This window comes from Peromyscus maniculatus, chromosome 17 (genome assembly GCF_049852395.1).
Source record: "Peromyscus maniculatus bairdii isolate BWxNUB_F1_BW_parent chromosome 17, HU_Pman_BW_mat_3.1, whole genome shotgun sequence".
Classification (NCBI taxonomy): Eukaryota; Metazoa; Chordata; class Mammalia; order Rodentia; family Cricetidae; genus Peromyscus; species Peromyscus maniculatus.
In genome coordinates this window covers 4,057,253-4,080,531 of record NC_134868.1, presented here as the reverse complement: position 1 = coordinate 4,080,531, position 23,279 = coordinate 4,057,253, and the positions used below count along the sequence as shown (strand labels likewise).

General features: G+C 53.6%; 1 protein-coding gene across 5 annotated transcripts in view; it reads right to left on the bottom strand.

Annotated features, from left to right (window-relative positions):
• Window positions 1–1,928: 1,928 nt before the first annotated feature.
• Eps15l1 (epidermal growth factor receptor pathway substrate 15 like 1) overlaps window positions 1,929–23,279 on the bottom strand; it is a 94,271-nt gene continuing 72,920 nt past the window's right edge. Inside the window, exons 22-25 of one of the 5 annotated variants that reach the window (XM_006989888.4) lie at window positions 19,183–19,315; window positions 17,117–17,164; window positions 6,930–7,135; window positions 2,199–2,491 (exon numbers count right to left, since the gene is read on the bottom strand). In XM_006989888.4, coding sequence (XP_006989950.1) covers window positions 2,348–2,491; window positions 6,930–7,135; window positions 17,117–17,164; window positions 19,183–19,315 — 531 coding nt within the window. In that variant the 3' untranslated portion in view covers window positions 2,199–2,347. Of the gene's footprint in view, window positions 2,492–6,929; window positions 7,136–17,116; window positions 17,165–19,182; window positions 19,316–23,279 lie in introns of all 5 variants that reach the window. The other 4 variants (XM_006989889.4, XR_013045265.1, XM_016008189.3 and 1 more) reach the window with 4 other exon arrangements.

Genomic DNA, 23,279 nt, shown 5'->3' with positions numbered 1-23,279 from the left:
GCCCAGAGCCTAACTACAGTTTGTATTGGGCTGGCTTTAGCCCTTAATGACCATGGCTGACCCACCTCTGTATGGGACCCCAAATCCCATGAACAGCAGATTAAACTCCTTGGAGGTAGGCGGTGGTGGCACTCACCTTTAATATCAACATGGGGTGGCAGAGGCAGGTGGAGCTCTGTGAGTTCGAGGCCAGCCTGGTCTACAGAGTGAGTTCTAGGACAGCCACGGCTACAAAGAGAAACCCTGTCTCAAAAACAAAAAACAAAAACAAAAACAAAAAACCACCTAACAGTGTTTGCCTGCATGTATATAAGTGTAAGTGTTTATCTGCATATATGTGTTTGTCTGCAAACATGTATGTGCAACACATAAGTCCTTGGTGTCCCTGAAGCCAGAGGAGGGTGGTGAATCCCTTGGAGCAGAGTTACAGAAGGTTGTGAGCCATCATGTGGATGCTGGGAATCAAACCCAGATCCTTTGGAAGAACAGACAGTGCTCTTAACCTAAGCTGTCTCTCTAACCCCTTATTTATTTTGAAACAGTCTGGCTATGTAGCCCTGATGGCCTTGAAGCCCTACGTAGACCAGGTTGGCCCACACTCAGATCTACCTCTGCTTCCTAAGCAGGAGGCTCAAAGGCATGTACCACCACATCTGGCAAGGTTATTAAAATTTTATTATATGTGCATGTGGGTGAGTGTCCAAGGAGACCAGAGAGGGCATTGGGTCCCCTGGAGCTGGGGACAGGTGTAGCTGAGCTGCCTGATGTGGGTGCTGGGAATGAAACGTGGGTCCTCTGCTAGTGCAGCAGGCATCTCCTCCGCTCCCCACTCCACCCCCAAGTCAGATTCTGAGCACATGAAATAAAATGTGAGCTCTAGGAGAACACAAGGCCATCTCCTGCCATGGCCAGAGGCCCTTCACAGGGCCAGCCGACAGTTCCGCCTGCCCCGGCACTAGATGGCCATAGTGTCCATGTTTTGTCTTCACTCACAAAGCTGAATATCTAGGAGCATTTCTGATTTGGGGTGTCTGACTGTATCACTTTCTTTGAGACATGGTCTTTCTATGTAGCCCTTGCTGTCCTGGAACTAGTCATGTAGACCAGGCTGGCCAACTGCCCTTGCCTGCTCCTGCCTCAGGGTGTGCCAGCAACCTGCATTTCAAAAGCATTTTTCCCCTGCAGAGGAGGAAAGGAGGATGCATTCTGGAAAGTGAAAAAAAAAATTGCCAAACTGGCTTCTCTCTGGTCATAAATTGCCTTCAAAGCTCAGTAGCCGAGCTGGTGTAGAAGACGGTTCAGGGGTAAGAGTGCTTGATGCTCTCGCAGAGGGCCGGGGTTCAATTCCCAATATCCACATGGTGGCTCACAACCCACTGTAACTCCAGTCCCAGGGACCCTGCACTTTCTCCTGACCTCATGGGTACCAGGGGCGCACAGACACACATGCAGACAAAACAGTCATACACATCTAACAAAAACAAAAAGCAAACCCCACCACCATCAACGACAAAACGGCTCACTGGGTTAAGGCACTTCCTACCACGCCTCATGACCTGAGTTCAATCTGAAGGTCCCACGTGGTTGGAGGGAAGAATTGACCTCTGCCCTTTCACTGTGCTCCGCGGATTTGTGCATGTGCACACACACACTAAACAGAACACAAATATAAATAACTAGTAAGTGTGTTGTGCACGGCTCTTGCAGAGGACTCAGATGGAGCCCAGTACTCACACTAGGCGGCTCCCAACTGCTCCAGGGGATGACACCCCCTTTGGCCCCTACCAGCACCTACAGGCACACACATGCACGCACATGCACACAAACGATGCAACACTTCTCTTTACCCTGCTGCAGGAGCACTGGTCCTCAGCCTGCCAGGGACCCACCGACCCAAGCTCCTAGACTGAAAACAAGACAGCTTCATGTTTTGTATTAAAATATTTTATATTAATCATTCAAACTTCATTTTTATACAACGAATGCATACATCATGTGGGGGTGTCTCATGGATGCGGGGAGGGGCGGGGGCAGGGCCTGTCTGCAGCAGGAGACTGGAGGCTGTCTGTCTCTGCCAGTTGTTGACCGATCTGGAAGGCGGAGCCTGACTGACCGCCATCACACCTCAGACAGACAGACAAGCAGCTTCCAGGCCTTCTGCCTACAGCTGCCTACCTGGCCCGCTCACGGGGGAGCTGCGTCTACTGCCTCTGAACAAGGCCCCGAAGCCCAGGCCCGGTGGCCAGCTTGTCCTTAACTGCGGTGGCTGTGGCAGGCACGGCTTGAAGCGGGCACGCTCTGAGCATGGGTGTGTACATACGGACGGCAGTGGCTTCCCCTGCACCGCCTAGGCCGGCATGTCAGCCTTGCTGAGGGCGATGGCCAGCTCCAGGTCCTCCTGCTCCTGTCTGCGCAGCCTCGCCAGCCGCTCCTGCTCCGCTTTCTCGCTTTCCCGCTTGGCCCAGGCCAACTGCTGCTCCTCATTGCCAAACTACAAAGGAAGATTGGGCAGTGAGAGGGGGACCGGCTGGGTGGAGGGGCGCTGGGCAGGTAAGGACCAGCAGCCCGTGCTAGGGTCCCTGACCTCACTCCACGTAAAAAGAAGTGGAGTACATTCGACCTGAGCTGCCAACTGGAGGTCTAGACACCCACCCCTGCAGAGAGGGCAGCCCGGCCTGGTGCTGGAAGGTTCTAGCAGGCAGGTCCACCAACTCTGTAGGTACATCCTACAGTTCTCTCTCCTTTAGAGATAGGGTCTCCTTATGTAGCCCAGGCTGGCCTACAACCATAGCCAATCCTCCTGCCTCAGCCACCCAGCTGGCTGCCACACCCTACCAGCTACTCTTCTTATTCTGCTCCATGCCCTCTTGAGAGACCTCAATCCCCCAGGGAGGAGCCATTTCGCGTGTAGGGACTTCAATAGTTCCCTAATCACTGTCTCTTCAGGGAATGCGGATTTCTGTGATTTAAGATTCTAGCCCTCAAGAGCAGACAGACATCAGCAGTGAAACAGGTGACGGGGGGGGGGGGGGGGGGGGCCCGCGCGCACAACCTCCTTGGGGAGAGGAGGGAGGGGGGTGCAGAGGACACAGCAGCTGTTTCACCAGAGCACTGGGCCCTCAAAAGGATTTGTCTGCAAGCCGCCACCAGGAACTGGTGGGGACAGTGGCCTGGGGACCTGGGAGGTTCTAGGTGACAGAAATCAGGGCCACACGGGACCTTAGAGCCCTAGGACAGGGCTGTGACTTCCTAGTCAGTGACAAGGAGCCTACTAGAGTATTACTCAGCTCTGCTGGTGGCAGGGGTGTGGCCTCCAGGGAAAGGGTGGAGCCCAGGAACCTCACAGGGGCTCAGGAAGGGGACAAGTCTGGAGTCTAAGACATCCACAGGCAGGTCATAGATCACTGCCCCCTCCCTGTCTTGGGGAATTTTCCTAAAACTTCACGGGGAACAAAATAAGGAAGAAAAAAACGCAGGGTAAATACTCCAGGAGCTGCAGCTGGGCAGTGGGTGAAGGGCTTCACCCTCCCAGCCCCTCACTCCTCCCACGCAGCCTGCCTTGTGCACGTGGGCTGAGAACGTTCCCGCAAGGGTATTTCCTCAGCGGTGCCGACTAGACCTGGTTGGAGATGCCTGGACTAGGCTACCTCCAGTTCTCCTGGGTCACATAGGGGTGACCTGAACCTGAGGGGAACAGCAGCTTGGGGGCCACTTCCCTTCTGTACTGTCTCAGGGCCCCAAAGAGCCAAGAGGACCCCACCTTTCTTGGGCACCTTCACCAATGAGAATTTGTGTCTCTCTGAAGAAACGTGCCTGCATGGAGCATGCCGTGCAGACAGACCCTGCTCCTCCCGTCTGCTCCTGGAGGCACCTGCAAAGCCCAGAGCAGTTGTCTGTCGTCCACCTGGCTCCTGAGGAAGCTGAGCTCCTATGTCAGCTACTCTGCGAGACACACCCCTCGCTGCTCCTGAGGCACACACGACTGGCTTGAGGCAGAACGGCTGTCCGTGGCTGTGTTGTAGGGAGGGACTCTGGCAACCCACGATGGCCCTGAATTCCCTGCGTCTCTGATGGGCACTGCCATGCCCTGCTTGCCAGGATGTAAAGAAACTTTTTTGTTGTTTTCAAGAAAAGTTCTCTCTATGCAGCCCAGGCTTCCCTCAACTCAGAACTCTACCTGTCTGTCTCCCAGGTGCTGGCATTAGAGGTGCTGGCTACTACGTCCTTTTTGTGAGACAGGGTCTCCTGTAGCCCAGGCTGGACTTGAACCAGCTGAGGGCGACCTTTAACTCCTGGGTGCTGGGGACGGAGCCCTGGGCTTTGTGGGCGCTAAGTGAGCACTACCCACTGAGCTACGGCCCCAGCCTGGAGGGAGAAGCTCCGCTAGTGGGAAGAGCTGCCGAGGGAAACGGCCCCCACCAGAAAGCTTTGGGGTACCAAAGGTGCCAAGGAAAGCAGGCCAGCCCTCGTGGGGGACATCAGTTTCCAAAAGCCCAAACCACAGGTGACGACAGCCTTTTCTGAGCTTCACAGTATTAAAGTCCCAACGAGCCTGGAAGGCAGGTTCACGGAGGGAGGGAGGGCTGTCCCCACTGGGGCTCTGCCATCAGGGAGGCCTGTGCTGTGCCGTGCTGATGGGAACACAGGCCAGGCCAGGGCAGGACAGAATTTAGTTTCCCACCTGGGATGAGAGTGTTTAAATCAGAAGTTGAGCTAAGCATGGGTACAGTACCAAACACCCAGCACCCAGAAGCTCAAGTTTGAGAACAGCCTCGGTAAGACCCAAACAACAAACAGACACACTTGAGAAATAAAACTGAAGCCAGTAAGCACTCTGGGACAACCGCGTCGTTAGCCCGGTCACAGCTCAGAACCGGGTGTTTACGACCAAACGGTGCAGGGGAACGGGCGCTCTGCCGGTGCGGGCACAGGAAGTGCAAGCTTTTCAGAAGGCCACAGTCATCTCTCTACACCGCTCTTCGCTGCCCGCACCCAGCTCTGCAGTCACGTGGCGACAGCTGTGCCGTTGTTTGTTTTTTCAAACGGACTGTTTTATTTTTGTAGCACAGGCCGACCTGGGAGCCTCCTGCTTCCACCTGCCTGGTGCTGAGACAGAGCCGGTGTGGAGCTGGGCATGCACTCCACGCATGGCCCCAGCCCTGGTCTTGCTGGTAATAGTGCCCACCAGAAAATAAACCTCGTGCTATTCAAAACACTCAAAGTGCTTCTCTCTCCGACTTTTTCTAATAATGCTGCCTTTCTGAAGGTACACAGTGTGCACTGTCAACAGAAATGAGCGAGCTGCAGTTCAGAAAAGTCACAGGTCCCCAGGGACCACAAAAGGGCCAGGGCCAGTGTATTATTATCACCATTACTATTTTTAGACATGTCTCTCCATGTACCTCAGGCTGACCTCAACCCTGAGACCCTTCTGCCTCAGCTTCCCAGAACTGGGATAAGAGATGAGTGCCACGGGGCCCAGCTCTGCTTTAAGCAATTCAAATGAAGCCACAGCACAGCCACGTTCCATGGATGTCACTAACAGCTGGGGAGGACCTGGGTATTCACTGTGCTGATACAAATGCTTTGTTTTTTGGGTTTTTTGCAGTGGGAATAGAACCTAGGGTCATATGTGGGCCCTGCCAGTCAATCACTACTGAGCCACACTTCAGCACTCCAGGACTGTGTGGAGGCATGAGGACCAGTTCATGGTCATTCTAGGCGACAAACTAAGGCCCAGGCTTATCTCAAAGAAACAAAAACAAGTAAAAAAAGTAAACAGAGCCGGGTGGCGGTGGCGCACGCCTGTAATCCCAGCACTCGGGAGGCAGAGGCAAGTGGATCTCTGTGAGTTCGAGGCCAGCCTGGTCTACAGAGCTAGTCCAGGACAGGCTCCAAAGCTACAGAGAAACCCTGTCTCGAAGAAAAAAAAAAAAAAAGGAAACAGAGCAGTAATCCCAATGTCTCCCCTGACAGCCCAGTGAGGAACTTCACAAACATCAAGGAAAGCTTTTGGGAAAACGTCCACACCTGGAAGGGTGAAATGGATTATGGACAGGCAGCACACTCAGAGCACAGGCCGCCCTGAGGTGGTGGAGGGTGCTAAGAATGCCAGCCATGAAGGAGCCGGGGCTGGCTCAACAGGAGCAGGGCAGCGCTGGTCAGAGCCCAGGCTGCTGCCAGGAAGCCTCTGGCCTGGGCAAGTGGCCTCTCTGAACCTTTGGGAAAGAGAAGAGGCTCCAAGCCGGTCCTCTAGGCTGGGTTCTTTTTTCACTGTAGCTAATAAACCAAATAGAAATTGGGGAAAAACAAAAAACAAAACACAGAACACAAAGTAACCAAATCCCTCATTCTTGGACATCCTGCCTGCACTCTTCTCCTACATGCATGATGTACTTGGGCAGGACCACCGACCCTGGCACTCAAAGACCTTTCTGGAGGCAGCAGAACCTGATGAAATGTTCAGAATCAGTCCTGGGAAATGACTGCATGCTCAGCCTCCAAAACTCACTGGACCAATGTGGTGGCACACACCTTTAGTCCCAACACTCAGGAGGCAGAGGCAGGTGGACTGTGAGTTCCAGGCCAGCCTGGGCTCCATAGAGAGACCATGTCTCCAACAGAAACTCAGTGAACACAGCAGCCTTGTCCGAGGGACAAAGGTCACACAGCCACTGAACGGAGGCAGGCACACTCCGTGTCACCCACCCGGGAGAAATCCCATCTTCCTGCAGGCGTTCAACCGTAGTTCTCACTCAGCTTTATCCACAGCCTTTCCCTTAGAGAGGCCAGTGCAGAATAATAACAAAGTAGCGGCTGGGTGGTGGGAGGTGCCAGCAGCGGGGAGCAGTGTGGTGGCTGCACAGGGACGCCCACCCCCAAGAAGCAGCAAGCCAGGCAGGAAGGCGGCGAGGGAGGACTCAACTTACAGAGGTGAAGTCGGCAAAGCCGGAGGAAGAGGCCTTAGGAGGTTTAGCTGAAGAGGAGGGGGCAAATGGATCTTTGCCACTAAATGGGTCCCCAAACCCCTTTTTATTTTGGAACGGGTCGCCGCTGTCAGCCCCGAGTGGCTGGAATGGATCGGGGGACTCGGGGAAGGCTGAAGAACCCAGCTGGCTTACAGGTGTACTCTGACCTGGAAAGTTTAGGGAAAAACAACAAAAAACAAAAAAAACAGAAGACAAAAAAAAAAGGGAAACACAAGTTACTCACTACGACAGGGTGAGTGCTGGCCCTGGGACTAGATTTTTTGGGGTGTGTGTCTGGAATCCATGACCCCATGCCCACTCTGTACTTGTTACAGCATGGAGTTGCATTCTATAATAACCCGGAGCAGAGGGGCAACAAGATTGTGAGGGATGCCAGAAGAGTGATGTAATTGTTTTAAAGTTATTTTTGAGACGGGGTCTCATGTACCCCAGGCTGGGCCTAAACTCATCTTCCTGCCTCACCCTACCAAGTGATGGGATGACAGGTGTGTGGGACCATACCTGGCCCAAGATCACTCTATGTCACATAAAACTGGGCCTGTCTTTAGTAGTTAAGGATGCACACTGGTTTGCAGAGAACTCAGGTTTGGTTCCCAGTACCCAAGTCCACACTTCCCTACAGTTACTATGTGGGGGAGACTGGCAGGCTGTTGGCACAGGACTTGCTTTAGCCCAGCCCATCACACCTTTTCCGTCACAGCTGAGCAGAGGGACAGAGGGACAGACAGCAGGAAGGGGCCGGGAGGACTCCCTGGTGACGAGGTCAGAGGCATAGCCTCCAGCTCACCAGAGCACAGGGCATGATTACAGGGGACAACACCAACCACACACAAGAGATGGACCTCTGCCTGGCTCTCCAGGCAAGGTCAGCTCGGTACTCCTGCCTCCTGTGGTTGCTGCTCTGCCAGGACACACAGGGTCCAGACATCCATAGCTGAAACATCAGCCCAAGGGCCAGGTCCGCACAGCTCCTGGTGTTAATGAACTACCCACACTGGCTCTCATGGTTTCAAAGCCATCATTCAGAAAGAAACACCTGGTTGTGTGGACAGCACACCTGAGCCCAGGACACCTGCTTCCCACCCATCACATCCAGCTGGCAAGACTTCTGAGCAGGAAAAGCGCTGGCTGACAAGCCTGATGACCTGAGCCACCCCAGGCACCAGCACGGAGGAGAGACACAGCCCTGTAAGGTGTTCTGACTTACGTGTGTGCCACAGCACTCGTCCCCCCAGCAAATGAATAAATGCAAGGGGGAAAGGCCTAACATCGTGTTCTGCTCCCCCAGACCACTGAACAAACTCCCACCCACCTCCAGCTGTATAAGGCTCATGGAGGACAAGTTCTGAGGCCTGGCTGGCCTCAGTCTCCTCATGTGTGGTGCAGGAACGAGACTGGGGTGGGGCTGTCAGGATGACACTCGGGAGCAGTCTGTTGCTGTGCCTGGCTACAGCTCTCCTGTGAAAGCATCAATGGCACCTGGGCCCACACAGCTGTAAAGTGCAATAGTCAGATCCAGGCTGTCTCTCAGCTTAATTGATGCCAGCGGCACGGTACCATGAGGAGTAAGTTTCACGTGACTGTGACCTGGTGCCACCACCAGGGGACAAGAACCTGACAGGGTCGCTGTTCTAGTTGTTATACTTCACACACTCACAGGACACATCTGGAGTGGGGCCTGGTGACAGAGGGCAGAGCAGGTGCATGGCCATGGGAAGAGTCCAGTGAGCATCACTGCACTGTCCCTTCAGGCTGCTGCCTCTTAAAAAATAAATAAATAAATAAATAAATAAATAAATAAATAAATAAATAAATAAATAAATAAATAAATAAATTGGTGGGTTCTTACCGTGTAGACCAGGTTGGGATTAAAGGCATGCACTGCACACCTAGACTCCCTTTAGGTTTCTGCCAAGGTCATGGTCACAGACCTGGAGACCCTATCAGAAGGGCACATACACACGTGCTTCCCAACCCCTGTGGCTTTAATGCCTACCTTTCTCCCACTCCCAAATACCCCTGCTGTTCTCTCTGCCCCGCTGCCGACCTCCAGCCTCCCTGCAGGCCAGTCCCCAGCATGCCCCCCACCAGAGATGAAGGAACAGGCAGTCAAGGCCACCTGTATCCCTGGGCCCCCAGAGCAGGCAGGCAGCAGAGGCTGGGGAGGCTCACAAGGAACCAGTACACTTGTGGTACCAACACAGGGTCTAACTGTTGTCTTGGGCCCCTTTCCTCAGTCCCCTGACTGCTGGGAACATAAGCACAGCTGTGTTCTGGGAGCCTTGGCCAAGGGAACCCAGGCAAAGAGACTGACATGGAGAGGCGCCTGCCCTCCTTTGGGCACCCTCTCTGTTCACTGCCTCTGTAACTTCCACCCTAAACAAACCCCCTCCCGCCAGAGACCTTCCCACCTACCCATCATGCACTCCACCTCATCTACATCCAAGGTCATCCTGTGGCATGGCTCAGGTACCTGTCACAGCCTCTGTGGCCCTTGTGACTAAAGCCTGGTGGCTAAGTCACTTACTGTGTGCTTTCTCATTCTCTTCGCAATGCCTGGAACCTCTATCCCTGAATATGGACCTCCCCCACCCCCATCCTCAGTGCCCAACCAGGAACTAGGAGGGAGGGCTGAGCGCCTTTGACTGAACGTAGCTCTCTATAGCACAAAATCTGAGTTCCCTAGGTACCCGAGTACCAGGAAAGCCCCAGGACCACACACCAACTCTCCTCCCAGCTTTCTGCAGTGACCCCAACCCCGGGCACTCTCAGAGCAGATGCTATCTTATGCCATCATGGTTTCTGAAACCCACCTCCACCATGCACCAACACACATTAACTCATGCCTGTGCAGGTCTAGTGCTGACAAGGTCCTAGACTAGAGGCTGAACCAGCTGACTCTTGGAGGGTCATGAGGAGTGGAGGGACCTCCTGCACATCCCCACCCAGCCTGTGCTGCCTCTCAGCCTGTCACCATCTTCTACCATCAAGTCCATGGCTAGAAGTCCTGACCCCCAGCTATGCAGAGAAGGTCACTAATGGAAACAGGACTGTCTTTTGAGAAAGGGTCTCATGTAGCCCAGGCTGGCCTTGACCATGTTATGTGGACGGTCACCCCGTACTTGGGAGGCTGAGGCAGGGTTATGAACTTAAAGCTAGACTGTATTACATAGTCAGCCCAGTTTCAAATAAAAACAAGGGTGGGGTGCTTTTTCAGCCCGGAGCGAAGCCCTGGGTTTCATTCCCTACCCACTAAAAACTAGGTGTGGTCGACCACGCCTCTGATTCAAGTACAGGGGCTGAAGCAAGGAAGACCAGGAGTTCAAGTTCATCATTAGCTACCTAGAGTCTGAGGCTAGCCTGCGCTACATGAGACTCCATCTCAAAAACAACGAACAATAAGAATTTAAGAGCAGGACATTTCTTAAAGGGTGTGGCACGGCTGGGCAGACCTGAAAACATCTGAGCAGGGAAAGGAGGCAGCTAGCCACTTCGAATCTCTTCATCTATTTGATGAAGAACTCTTTCTCCTCTGGCTTGCGGGATTTAAAAAATATATATATACAAAAAACTGTTTTGCTGGGAGGGGCCGTCAGGAATGCAGCCGGCTGCAGCCAAGTGAGGCTGAGGCTTCTGAGAGCAGAGAGGTGATCCGAGATGAAAAGAGGCTTTCACACCAAGACTCGCTGCAGCTGAAACCGTTATTTAGAAATCGCGACTGCGCTCATGAAACCCAACAGCAGCAACTGCTGCCTCTTGTTTTCAGGAGAGAAACGGTTGTTTTCTCTTGGTGCCTGTTTTTTGGGTGCTGGTGTGCAGGCGCTGCAGGTCCCTTCCACTTGCAGGGTGGCGTGGCCCTGGACTGTGCCAGGGCTTGAGCAATGATGGAAGCCCCTGGCCGTGGCTTCCCACTTGGCACCCAGTTATTTTTGGTGGCTGTATTGTTTCAAGGCTGGGTCTAGTTCCTGCTTTTATGTAACCACTTCTGCTAACTCCTTAATTGCTTTCCCTATTTTCTGAGGTGAAGCTGATCCTGAGTGTGACAGTCATTCTGTCTGTCCCAGCAGTAGGAAGCAAGGTCACAGTGGTTTGGGCTCTTGGGACACGAGTATGGAGAGATGGCTTCGGGAAAGGATCAGAATAAACTCAGAAAGGCTGAGCCGTGTCTAAAGTCAAAACTGGTAAGATGGCCCAGCAGACAAAGCTGCTTGCTCACAGCCCGGGTTCAATGCCCAGACTCACATGATGGAAGAACTGACCCTTGAGAGCTGCCCTCGATCCCCAACCTGTGTGCCACTGACGAATGTGCACGCATAAGCAAATAAATGTAGTTAAAGAAAAGAAAGAAAATAAAAACAAAGTTCCTAAGTATCATTAATAACAACAGCAATAAAAGGATTGTTTGGCCAGGCATGGCGGCACACACCTTGAATCGGAGCACTCAGGCAGGGGGAATCTCTGAGACAGCCTGTGAGATGCCCCCCTCAAAGTAACAAACAACAACAAAGTTACATGAAAAATTTAGCAGGTTGGTGTGTGGTAATCAACGCCACAGCAGGCATGGTACCCCTGGCCCATGCCCCCGGCCCGCTGCACTAGCTGAGGGGACTAAAGAGGCACAGTAGGCCTTATGTGGAAACCACAGCAGTTTCAACAGCCGCCCGAGCGGTGTACCGAAACCACACACAGCACTGACTTCGGCAAAAACAACACGAACTCCATGGTTTACCACAGCACACTCTGCTAAAAAAAAATTACTCAGTGGCCGGCCCCACCCTGGTAAGAATTTCTTTAATTTTCTATTTTTCAGGTTTCCGAAGCTGTTTGTCGCCCAGTACACAGAGCCAGCACACCCAGAGACTAGGTCAGGGATTCGCCTTCACCTGACCTTAGCTTGCTTTTCAGGGATCCCTTGAGCCATTCCAGAGCCAGGTTCAGGTAATGCACTGGGATCTCAATAATCTGATCCAAGAAGGGTGACTCTCTCCATTCAAGGGGTGATACAAGAGAACAGTCAGAGGTCTGGGGTGCAGGGTCCCTAGAAATCTGATTAAGGAGAATATCAAATATTTAACTTATTTGGTATGCAGGAAGCCCTGGGCTCTCACCAGCACCACATACATATGGAATGGTGTACACCTCTAACCTCAGCACTCTGAAGGCTGAGGCAGGGTGATCATGAGTTCCAGGCAGCCATCCTGGGCTATAGGGTGAGACATCCTGCTGTAAAAGGGGGAAAATTTACAAAACAAACCAGAGAGTGTGTGCTTGCCTCCATCAAACTCTTAAGTTCTGTTAACACAAATCATCGCTGTACTTAGAAAACGCAGTTCTGCAGATGAAAGATAAATACAGGAAAAACACCCCCAAAAAAGACAACTAGAAAACAAAGACTAAAGGTTTGTGGTCAGGGCAGCTGCCCCACCCCAGCCATTACCCTCTGCAGCCCAGGTCGCTCCCACACTGCTGTGCACCCTCACATGGGCACCCAAACACCGTCAAGTGTCCTTCACCACAAACAGCACTGGTCGTTCATACTGCCAGGCTTCTGGGAGTCCTTCTGTTGGGAACTAGGTGAGGGACATCACACCAGGCAGGGACACACCAGGCAGAGACACTAAGAGGTCACCAGAGATCTCACCCTTTCTGCCCGAGCTTAACAGCAAAACAAAAACTAAGCAGGGACAGAGGAGAGAGAAATCAGACTGCCTGACTCAAACTTTCAACTGTCACAAGAAAGGAGTCCTTTCTGATCACACCTCCGTTCTCCAGCTGACTGGTTCTGGCAGCCTTGGTGCCCGGGCCACTGCGGGCTTGCAGGCAGGAGTCCTGCACACCGGCAGAGCACAGCAGAGCACAGAGCACAGCCCAGGAGATAAAAATCTGAGGTCCCGGATCACATCATGGTGCCGACATTTCCCACCAAAAATATTTACCAATTTTTGAGAAGACTTGCTTGGCACATTGGAGGGGACAGGATGAGGTTTGGGTCTGAGCTAAGGAGAAAAGCTGAACAAATATTTGTTACCCCACCTGCGCTTGGCTGTTTTTGTCTGCTGTGAAACGGGCAGGGGTCACGGGACTCTCTGGGGCTGGCGGGCCCGGTGGACATGGTATCACCCCACCATGCAAAGGGAAGAAGGTGGCCACTTGCTTCGGGTGCACAAAAGACAAACGGATTTGAAGCGGGGATGACAATTTTCTTCTAGTTTTCACAAAGGTTGCACTGATCTCTAACAAGGAACTGAAGGGGTGACATTAGCCTACAGAAGAAAACAGGCTGGGGGCAGGGCTGACATAAATTGCTACAAACCACCTGCCCTGTGTTCTGTCATTCACTCAGCGGGACCTTGTGCCCCCATGTGCTGGGACCACAGGCATAAGCCACCTTGCTGGCACCTGTCAGTCTTCACTGCGCAACAATACAAACCGACAGGTCTCCCACCGCATTCAGAGAAGTCACTTTTGACAGGACCTCCTGTTCCAGTGGGTGCTCAGGGAGATGCTATCTGCAGAGAAGCCAGGTGGTGGGGGCCCTAAGTGCTGGCTATGCACAGCCATGGGGCTGCCAGGGCCTTCTCTGTTCTTCCCCACAAGGGCTAACATAGCTAGAATGCTACCTCTGTGAAGGGCAGGGAGACGAGTGCCCACATTTAACAAAGTCACCACACACTGTGATGTCTGCAGTGGGAACGAATGCCCTGTGGTGGAAAGGGTCACAGGCCCACAGAGGAGCCCGGGGGAGGGTTTAAGGGGAGGGTCCCTACTTGGCTCTTTTTTCTCATGTAATTTATGTATATGAGTGCTCTACTCACATGTATAACTGCATGACAAAAGAGGGCATTGGATTCCATTACAGATGGTTGTGAGCCACCATGTGGTTGCTGGGAATTGAACTCAGGACCTCTGGAAGAGCAGCCAGTACTCTTAAAGCACTGAGCCATCTCTCCAGCACCCCCTACTTGGCTCTCTTTATGGTCAGATTTCTGACAAGCGGTGAGTGATTACCCTGCCCTTGCCAGAGGGCTGGGGAGGCTGTATCTGGAGCCCTAGCCTGAATCCTTTAGGTAAACCAACAGTGACCCCTTGGCTCTGTGAGGGCCTGGGAGTCAGTGGCTTCTGCCCACTCACCTCTGCAGACACAGATGGTAAGGAAGGCCCTATTTATCTGGGCTTACATCCTGCAGGTGCCCCCAGGAACTCCAATGACTGTGACCCACTCCTGGAGGGGCATTTACCCACTACTGCATACCAGGTAATGGAGTTACAAGACACCCACTGGATCCACCCTGCTGCGTACAGAAGGGTGGGTGTGCTGAGGTAGGCAAATACTTCTTCTGTTTTCAAATTGTTCTCTAACTCTAAAGAGCGGGAAATGCCAGGTCACCGAAACTAGCTGGAGAAGCATGGACTCTGCAGTCGCCGGGAAAGCAGCCCTTGCAGTACACAGGTGCCTCCTCAGCCAGCATCCTCAGCAGGCACTGGTTACACACACCGGGCCCTGGGACAGACACTCCAGGGCTGCCCTGACAACAGCAGAGCACTGAGTGAGGGCAAGATGGGGGTGGTGACGCTCCACCAGTCTAGGTGTCTCGGGCTGCTTGGGTGCCTTCTGCCCGTCCTGGCTGGCTGGCAAACGCCAGAATCTTCCCAAAATGGAACAAGTCTGTCCCATTCTAAACTCTCTAGTGTACCCACTGCATTATCTCTTTGCCACCATCGTGGGAACGGAATTAAAGTAGTTACGTTCAGGGCAGAGGTGCTAACCACAGGCTCAGATGGCGATGCCATTTGACAACACGCAGCCACAGGAGGCTCGGGCACAGCATGGCCAGCACCAGGGCCCAGACACGCAGGTTCCGACCCTGGCCTGGCACCTCACAGGAGGGTTGAGAGCACACTCGAGTGGGCTGCTTACAGCCCTAGAACATTCCCTGTGCCTGTACCCTGCAGGCCACAGTGACCCTGTGAGGAACTCATGCCACTCTGCATAGATCTCACATGGGGGAGAGGAAGTGTATGCCACAGGAGAAATGACTTTTTGCTTCTGCTCTGGAAGGGGCATCGAATTCAACCCAAGGCCAGACCGTTCTCAGGTGGCTGCTCATGAGGGCTGCTTGCTAACGTGGGTGCACGGTCAGAGGAGGCACTGTGGGGAAGGCGCAGTCGCCATGACCTTATCCCCATCGTACGCCTGGCCTTGCAGAAGTGGGGGAGGTCATGAGTAGTAATAAAATGATCATTAACTTGGGGAGAGGTTAAAGGTGACTGGCTGGTGAGTGAGTGTAGCTGGGGCAGCGGGTAGGCTCTGCTGGGAGCCGCAGGGCAGCGCTGGCAGGAAGTGGCAGGGTGGGGCCCGCCAGGATCCCGCTATCTCAGGCAGCCCAATCACTGACGCCCACACAGCCGTTTCCTGCACTTAAAAAAATCTGTTTCTCTCTTTGCAAATCAACAACTTTTACCTAGAAACTTTAGCGGTGAGTTCTGACTGATCTCCTCTCCGTCCGTTGCAGAAAATACACCACTGTTTACCTGGGGGAGGTGCGCATTCACTCCAACTGGCAGTTTTCAGGGCTGTTTTGCATGTGTCTGAAAGCAGTCGGTTGCCTCAGGCTCAGACAGACACCTGCAGGTTATTCAATACCTTGATAGACCTTTCTAGAAAAGATCTCCAGGCACAAGAATGCAGCGCTTTCAAAACGTCCAACTTCTGTGCACACCCCAGCAGCCTAAGGGCATACAGTCTATGGCTTCAAGGAGAGAACTGTATCCTCGGCATTGGGGGTACCACAATAGACGCAGCCAATCCCTATGTGAACGGAAACTCAGAGGACAAACGGCAGACCCCAGGAGACGTGGAGCCGGGAGAAGGTAGCATGTAAACATGCCACCCAGGCCCAAACTGGCACATCCTGAGTGATGACCCTCAGGGGACCCAGGACTGGCTTTTAAGTCTGGCACCTGTGTTCAGGCCCTGTACCTGGGGATAGCTGGGGGAGGGGGGCTGGGGATGGACATACAATGCAATGCAGGTACTATACATCCATCACCATGCCAAGTGCTTTACTTACAAGCCTGGGCCCAGGCTGTGGGAAACTGAGTCTGGGTGAGCTTTGGGCATGTGTCCAGGGCAGCCCAGGGACACCTGCCCAAGGCCCTCATGTCCCCAAAGCAGCCTGACTGAACAACCCCTCAGATTCCTGTTGGACAGGTGGCCCAAAGCTAAGTGGCCACTTCCAGGGACAGGGACCCAGTAGGGTTTCAGAAAGTCCCTGTCCCCGGGCTAGAAAATCAATACTCTAGGAAGGTGGTGGCATATCTCACACACAGGCATGCCATCAGAATGAGGAAAGCCACTGTCCTCACGATTCCTGCCTGAACCAGACAAAACACTGAGTCTGGAGAAGTACTACCATTGCCACGCTTTCTCTGCCAGGCCTACCACCCATGGGGGTCCTTGGGAACAGGATGCTCCCACCTCCTCCACCCGCTCCTAGCCATTCAGGGACAGCCCTCCCACTGCAGGGCTCAACATCTGATACGCCAAGGGTCTGAATGACGGCATGTGAGCAGCTGAAGGTGGTTACTGTTGTACACTGGTTATGTGGTTTTCCTCAATGGAAAAAGGGTAGACAGAAAAGCACCATCCAAAAACAGGGCACAGTGGGGCAGGAAGCTGAGGCAGGAGGATTGTTGAGTTCCAGGTTATCACAGAGATCCTGTCTCAGACATAAAATAAGGTAAAGGTCCCACTTTGGCTTGGCTATGTCCCTTCTTAAGTGGTCAGAAGGCAGAGCGTGCCCTGGCTTCTGATCAAGTTCAGCCATGGAGTTGGTCAGTTTATACTGTTACCCCGTCCACCTGTGAGAGTAGCTGTGGTATCTGTGGTATGGATGGAAACAGGACGAGGAAGCGTATGGCTGGGCTCCAAATCCATGCATGAACCAGGGTTGTGATGCCAAATGCTTTCCCATCAAACAGGGCTAATTAGCGAGTCAGCTAAGGCAGGGAGTGTCCTGAGCTGTGGACAGGTGCCAGGCAGTGCCTGCATGGTTAGAGCTAGCCTAAGATCCACACAACCACAGCAGGGCCGCGGGCTCACATGCACCCCACACATCTGGACCTACCACCCAGCAGCGTGTACACCGCCGCGCCTTTCTGTCCAGCTGCTGCTTCTGGGGAGAGTGAAAGGAAAGATGCTTAGGCCCCCACAGGTGCTCTCAGGTGCTCATGGATGACAGGGCACGAGAGCCCCAATTCTCAGGATGCTGGGACCCTCCTGGCTGGGTTCTCCTGACTGCTGATCTAAGAGCAAATGGCAAGTGACCAAAGAAAGTGGTGGGGAGGTGGGGACCAAGCCCAGGTGCAGATGCCATCTTCCCTGTGACTCTGGTAGCCCCTTCCTCTGTGGTAAGCAGGCATCATGTCACCTGCCCTGTCTATCTCGTGGTCTCACTAGCATCATAGGAGATAAGTCGCACCAGGCCTGCCAAGGTCAGATGGCAGGAGCACACAGCACACCCACGGCACGATGGCTGGCAGAACCCAGGCTGCATCAGTGAAAAGGAACCTCAAACAGGGTGACTGAGGGCCCTGGGACCCAATCCTGGATCCATGCTGAGAAGACTCAACTCTGACACCAGGTACCAGAGGCCACGGAGCAGTCGGCATTTCCCAGGTGAACCCTGCTCTCTAAATCCAGCATGAGGAGAGGACACAGAAGGCCATGTGGGACAGTGTCAGCACTGCTTGTGTGTCTCCATTAGAGAGTGTGCCTGTGGATACACATGATTCAGGAGTGAGTGGGTAGTGTTTACAAGTGTGTAAGTCAGAATGCCTATGGCACATCTGACACAGGCAATGTGGCACACGCTGTGGGGACGCATGCTTGCCTGACACTCCAACATTTGGCATCATGAGTACATACATGAACACAGGTGCACACGTGTTCAGGCCTTGGCCTTCAAAGTGCACATGAGCCTTGAGTGATGAGATATGCATGGGGGCACATAGTGTGTGAGAGTGCACAAGCACACACACACACCGCCTGGGAATCAAGGGCATCTATGTGTAGGTGTGCACGTGTGTGTACATGCTACATGAGGCTGCTGGGGTGATGGAGTGCGGGGGTGCTGCTCGGACAGAAGGGCTCCCTGCACTTCCGGGTCAGTGTCTTTCAGACTCCTGCTCCTTCCCACCCTTCACAGAGAGCTGCTCTCACCATACCGTTGGCCGGCCTGGGCACGGTCCCTGAGGAACCCTGGTGACAGGAGTGGGGGGGCAGCCTCTCTCTGTCTGCGTAGGAAGGGGTGATCACAGGATTGAATGAGCTGGGGCAGGCTAGGTCCCTCCAAGGGCCACAGATGGAGTCCCAGGTAGGTTCACAGAGGTACATTCTGGGCTGGAAGGTGTGTGTCACTTTGTCACCTGCCCTGGGAAGGCTGCTGTGGCCTGGCAGCAGGTGTGCTGGGAGTGTGCAGGTGTCCTGCTGCCAGCCACAGCCTGGACAGTAGAGTGGGACGGATGATGGACGGGAGCCTGCAGGGACAGCTGTGGCCCTGTGGCTGGCCACCTGCTCTTATTAGGGACGGGAAAGGAGACACTGCATATGCGCGTCACTCAGAAACGTGTCCTCTTTTTCAGTACTGGTTATCAGAGCCAGGACTTTGGGCATGCAAGGCCCAAACTGCTGAGCCATTGAGCTCTGTCGCCAGCCTTCCACACGGGAGTCACAGGTACTCAGAATCTGCTGGGGGAGGGCACAGTGGCCCTCTCTGGAGAGCAGGGTTCAGGACAGTGAGGTTGTAGGAAGAGGGCGGGAAACCCCTCTGCAGTCTTCTCCTGACCAGTAAGGGAGAGTAAAGCCATCTGCTTATCCACACAGCCAAGAGAGCCACCACCTTACCCCACGACACTCAGGGACCAGGGTTACCCTGAGCTCTTGCTGCAGCCCACCCCAGGCCCTCCCTGAGCCGCTGTGGGAATAGCAGGAGGCCGCTGAGGTGAGGTGAGGTGCAGGGACACTGATGTGGGCGCCTTCCGTGGGGACCCTTGTGTGGACCTCGAGACAGGGAACCAGCACAGCACACACTAGGGTGGGGCAGCGGGCAGAGGGGAGAGCCTCCTGCCCTGGGGTCTGCTCGACTCGGGCTGCTCAGTAAAGGGGTGCCGCGAGAGGAGGAAGCGTACTGACCGCTGGGCGGTTTGGGCCGTGGAGGAGCGGGCTTCTTCGGAGGCAGAGCGGGAGTGTCCTGTTTACTTTTAAAGGGGTCATCTGAGAATCCTGTGCCTCCCAAGGAGGAGGAGAAGGGGCCAGAAGGTGGGGGCTGTAAGAGAGGACACGAAAGAGGCAAAAATAGACATTAAAAGGAAGGCACCGGGCAAATGCTCCCGCACCAAGAGCCCTGGCAAGACTGAGGTCCTCTCAAGCCCCCGCTTTCCTCCACCCTCAAAAGCCAGGCCCTCTGTATGAAAGGGGAGCCACCAATACAAGCAGCAGAGGGTAACCCTATCCCCAATGGCCTCTCTTGCTCTATTGAGGAGTCTTTCCCAACTCAACACTACACATGGGTCCCTGGGACTTCTGCTCATGTTCAGAGATGCGCCTGGCCTCAGCCTCTGCTGGCCTGGTGCCGGGACGGGCTCTCTCTATGCCCCAGGTGCTCGGCCAGAGTGTCTGCTCCAAACCCTGCCCCTTCATCCACTCATCCGCTGGCACAGCCACACCACCTCCATTGGCTCTACCCACTCTTGGTGGCCACTTCCACTTAAGCTTGTTTCCCTATCCAATGTTTACGTCTCAGTTAAATTAGCCCCAATTCCCCTGCTTGAAGACAGACAGTTAAAAATAGATGGTGAGTAGGTGGATGAATGTGTGGAGAGACGGATGGATGGACAGACATGTGGGTGACGGTAAATGGGGCATGTGTGTGATGGGACACGTAGGTGAGGGTGGATGGATGAATGGATAGATTGATGTGGGTAAATAGGTGAGTAGTTGCACGGGTGTGTAGGTGGATGGATGGTACAATGGTTAGTTTAAGTTCTCAACCTGACACAATCCACAATCACTGGGGAAGAAATTCTTCACAAGGAGGGCTCAAAGTCTAGATAAGGTTGGTCTGTAGGCATGGGGGAAGGGACTGTCTTGATTACATGAACTGAGGTGGGAAGACCTGCCCTCTGGGGATGGTAATCCTGGACTTTCTAAGTAGAGACAGAAAGAGCTAAGCACAAACATGCATGCATTTATCCCCTGCTCTTGACTGGCTGTTTCAAGGCCCATCCTGGAGTCCCCACAGTGATGGACTAACCTGACCCCTCTCTTACAGTAGCTTTTGCCAGGATATCTTATTACAGCAACATGAAAAAACCAGGACAGGTGGATGGAATAATGAGTAGACCGACAGTAGATAGACACACAGGTGGACTGACAGCGGGTAGTCTGGTGGATGGAGGAAGTAGGAATGGATGGATGAAGAGAAAGGGAGGAGGGAGGAAGAGGTGGTGTGAGGGCAGATAGGCTGTTGGTGGAGAGAGCGGCTGGGTGGGTAAACAAAAGACAGCACCACAGGCTGATGTAACAAGCACACTCTAAGCACTCTTCGAGGCATACTGGTGTCAGGTCTTGGGCCTCATCTAAGCCCATCTCTCAAAAAACAATCAATCAATCAAACAAATAAATAAATAAGGCTAGGTATGATGCACCGTGGAGCTCTGTGAGCTCCCCTGGGGACTTGGCCAAGTCCTGGAGACTCCAGGGGAAGTTCAGCAGCTGGACCCCACTCTGGTTCAAGCCCTGCCTGTCAATCATCACTCTACCTTGGCCCTGTTTCATTGGTGGGCCTGGGCCTCCCTGCTGGTACAGGGCTCCCACCACTCATGGCATCCTTCCTAGTTCAGGGTCAGGGCTTGTGGCTGGCAGGTGCTTGTGTGTCAGCATCACAGGGAGACACCCGCGGACAGATAGGTCAGACCACAGTGGACAGATCATCTGAGATGCTCGCAGGAAAGAGCTGGAGCCTCCCATGTGGGAGAAAAATCGCGGTGTATGGGGAGGAGTGGATAAGAAACACTGCTTTCTTTTGATGGGTGGTCTTGTGTTTCCTGATCCTCCTGCCTCAATCTCTTGGGTGCCAGAAGGACAGGCAGGTACTCCCACACCTGGTGGAGAGCTAGCAAACAGGAGAGTGAAATGGGACGGCAAGAGGGACTGGCGTCAAGTCTGATAACCTGAGTTTGATCCCTGGACCTGCAGAGCAGAAAGAAGAAATGCCTGCAATTACATGTGCACCCTGGGGCATTTGACACACTTATACAAATAAAATATAGTAAAAAAAAATAAAGTGAAATGTTTGGGCAATGGGCAATCAAGAGCACTGGCTGCTCTGGTGAGGCCCTGGGTTTGGTTCCTAGCACCACAGTGGTGGCTCAAAACTGTCTGTAACTGCAGCCCCAGGAGTCTACTCCTTCTGACCCGAGTGCACCAAACAGAGCATGCTGCATAGACATGTGCAAGCAAAACACCATACACATAAAATAATTCTTTTTGAAGTGAAATATCTGGCTGGACACAGTAGCATATGCCATCTAAGAGGAGGGAGTCTCAATTAAGAAAATGCCTCCAGCTGGGTGGTGGTGGCATATGCCTTTAATCCCAGCACTTGAAGCAAGGTTGATCTACAGAGTGAGTTCCAGGACAGCCAGAGCTACAAGGAAAGACCTTGTTTTGGAATTAAAAAACAAACAAACAAAAAGATAAAATGGGTGGTGCCAACCCCAGACTGGTGGTCCTAGGTTCTATAAGAAAGCAGGCTGAGCAAGCCATGGGGAGAAAGCCAGTAAGCAGCATCCCTCCATGGCTTCTGCATCAGCTCCTGCCTCCAGGTCCCTGCCCTGTTTGAGTTCCTGTCCTGGTTTCTTTCAATGATGAACAGTGATGTGGAAGTGCAAGCCAAATAAACCCTTTCCTCCCCAACTTGCTTTTTGGTCATGATGTTTCATTACAGTAATAGTAACCTTAACTAAGATAGACCTTCTCAAAAAGAGCAAAATGTTTAAGAGTATACCAGAACGCGTTGTGCCCAACATACAACATAGTAAGTAAAGTACAGGCCAAACAAACCCACTGCTGACAAAGCAGAAGGACCAAGCCAGGAGTGGTGGCATGGCCGCCACCACAGTCCGTCCACAGCACTGGGCAGACGTGAGACTCCTCAAGGAGCCCAGAGAGTGGGAGGAGGGTTGGCGCTTTCTATTTCCTCCCACAGGGCAGGCCAAGGACAGAAAGTCAGCCAGAGCACCCTGACCCCAGGCAGCACCATCCCATTGCTGGAGAGGTGAGGAGAGTGTGCAGCTCCCTAGTCCCCGAGAAGAGCCGAGCTCCAGCCACTCCCAAGTCCTTAGCAGCAGCTGTGGAGGGAGGTAGCGGCTTTGGCACCCAAGCTGACAGCTCCTTCCCCAGGCCTCAGTGCTCTCTGGCTCCCAGGCAGGAAATGGATGTTCTGCTACTCTCTTCCTAGGGCTTGTGAGAGAATCCTACTGTCGTCACCCCTGCTTTACACACAGGCAAACCGAGGCACAGGAAGTCAATGTGGCTTACCCAGACTACACCATGGGTCAATGCTGACCCAGGGCTAGTACAGCTTGTCCACCACCTGGGCCTGGACCCCGTGGCACCATCTGAAGGGCAGGGACTGAGAACTACCCGTCCTCAGGCTAAAGGAGACACACATGGCTTCAGGGGAGAAACAGAGCCAGGAGGGGACACCAGGAGAAGGCAGCTCCTCCAAAGGAAAACAGGGTTCTGGGGCTGGAGACACAGCCGACAGACGGGTCACGTCCCTGAGCTCCCTACCACCTCCAGGAAAGGCCAGGTGCTGCAGCATCTACAGCAGTGTCTGTAACCTAGAGCCAGGAGGAGCAGAGACCAGAGGAACTGCTGGCTGGCCTAGGTGAGGCTGCAAGCTGCAGGTTCAGTGAGACCCATCTCCAACAGCAAGAGTGATTAAGGAAGACACCAAACACTGACCTCTGACCTCTGGGGAGAGCGCGCGCGCACGCACGCATGCACGCACGCACGCACGCACGCACAGCAGGACCCTGCAAGCCCCAGATTCACTTTCTAACAAGCCCCCTCCTCCCACCTCCTGTACTGGGAGCTTCGTGCCGGTAGGTAGGCTGTAGTGCAGGGAGGAGGCAGCTCCTCTACCAAGAACACTCAAGTCTTTCTACGCAAATGACAGTCTTATTTCAGAGCCTGTCCTGGAAGTTTCCAGAGCACCAGCCTGG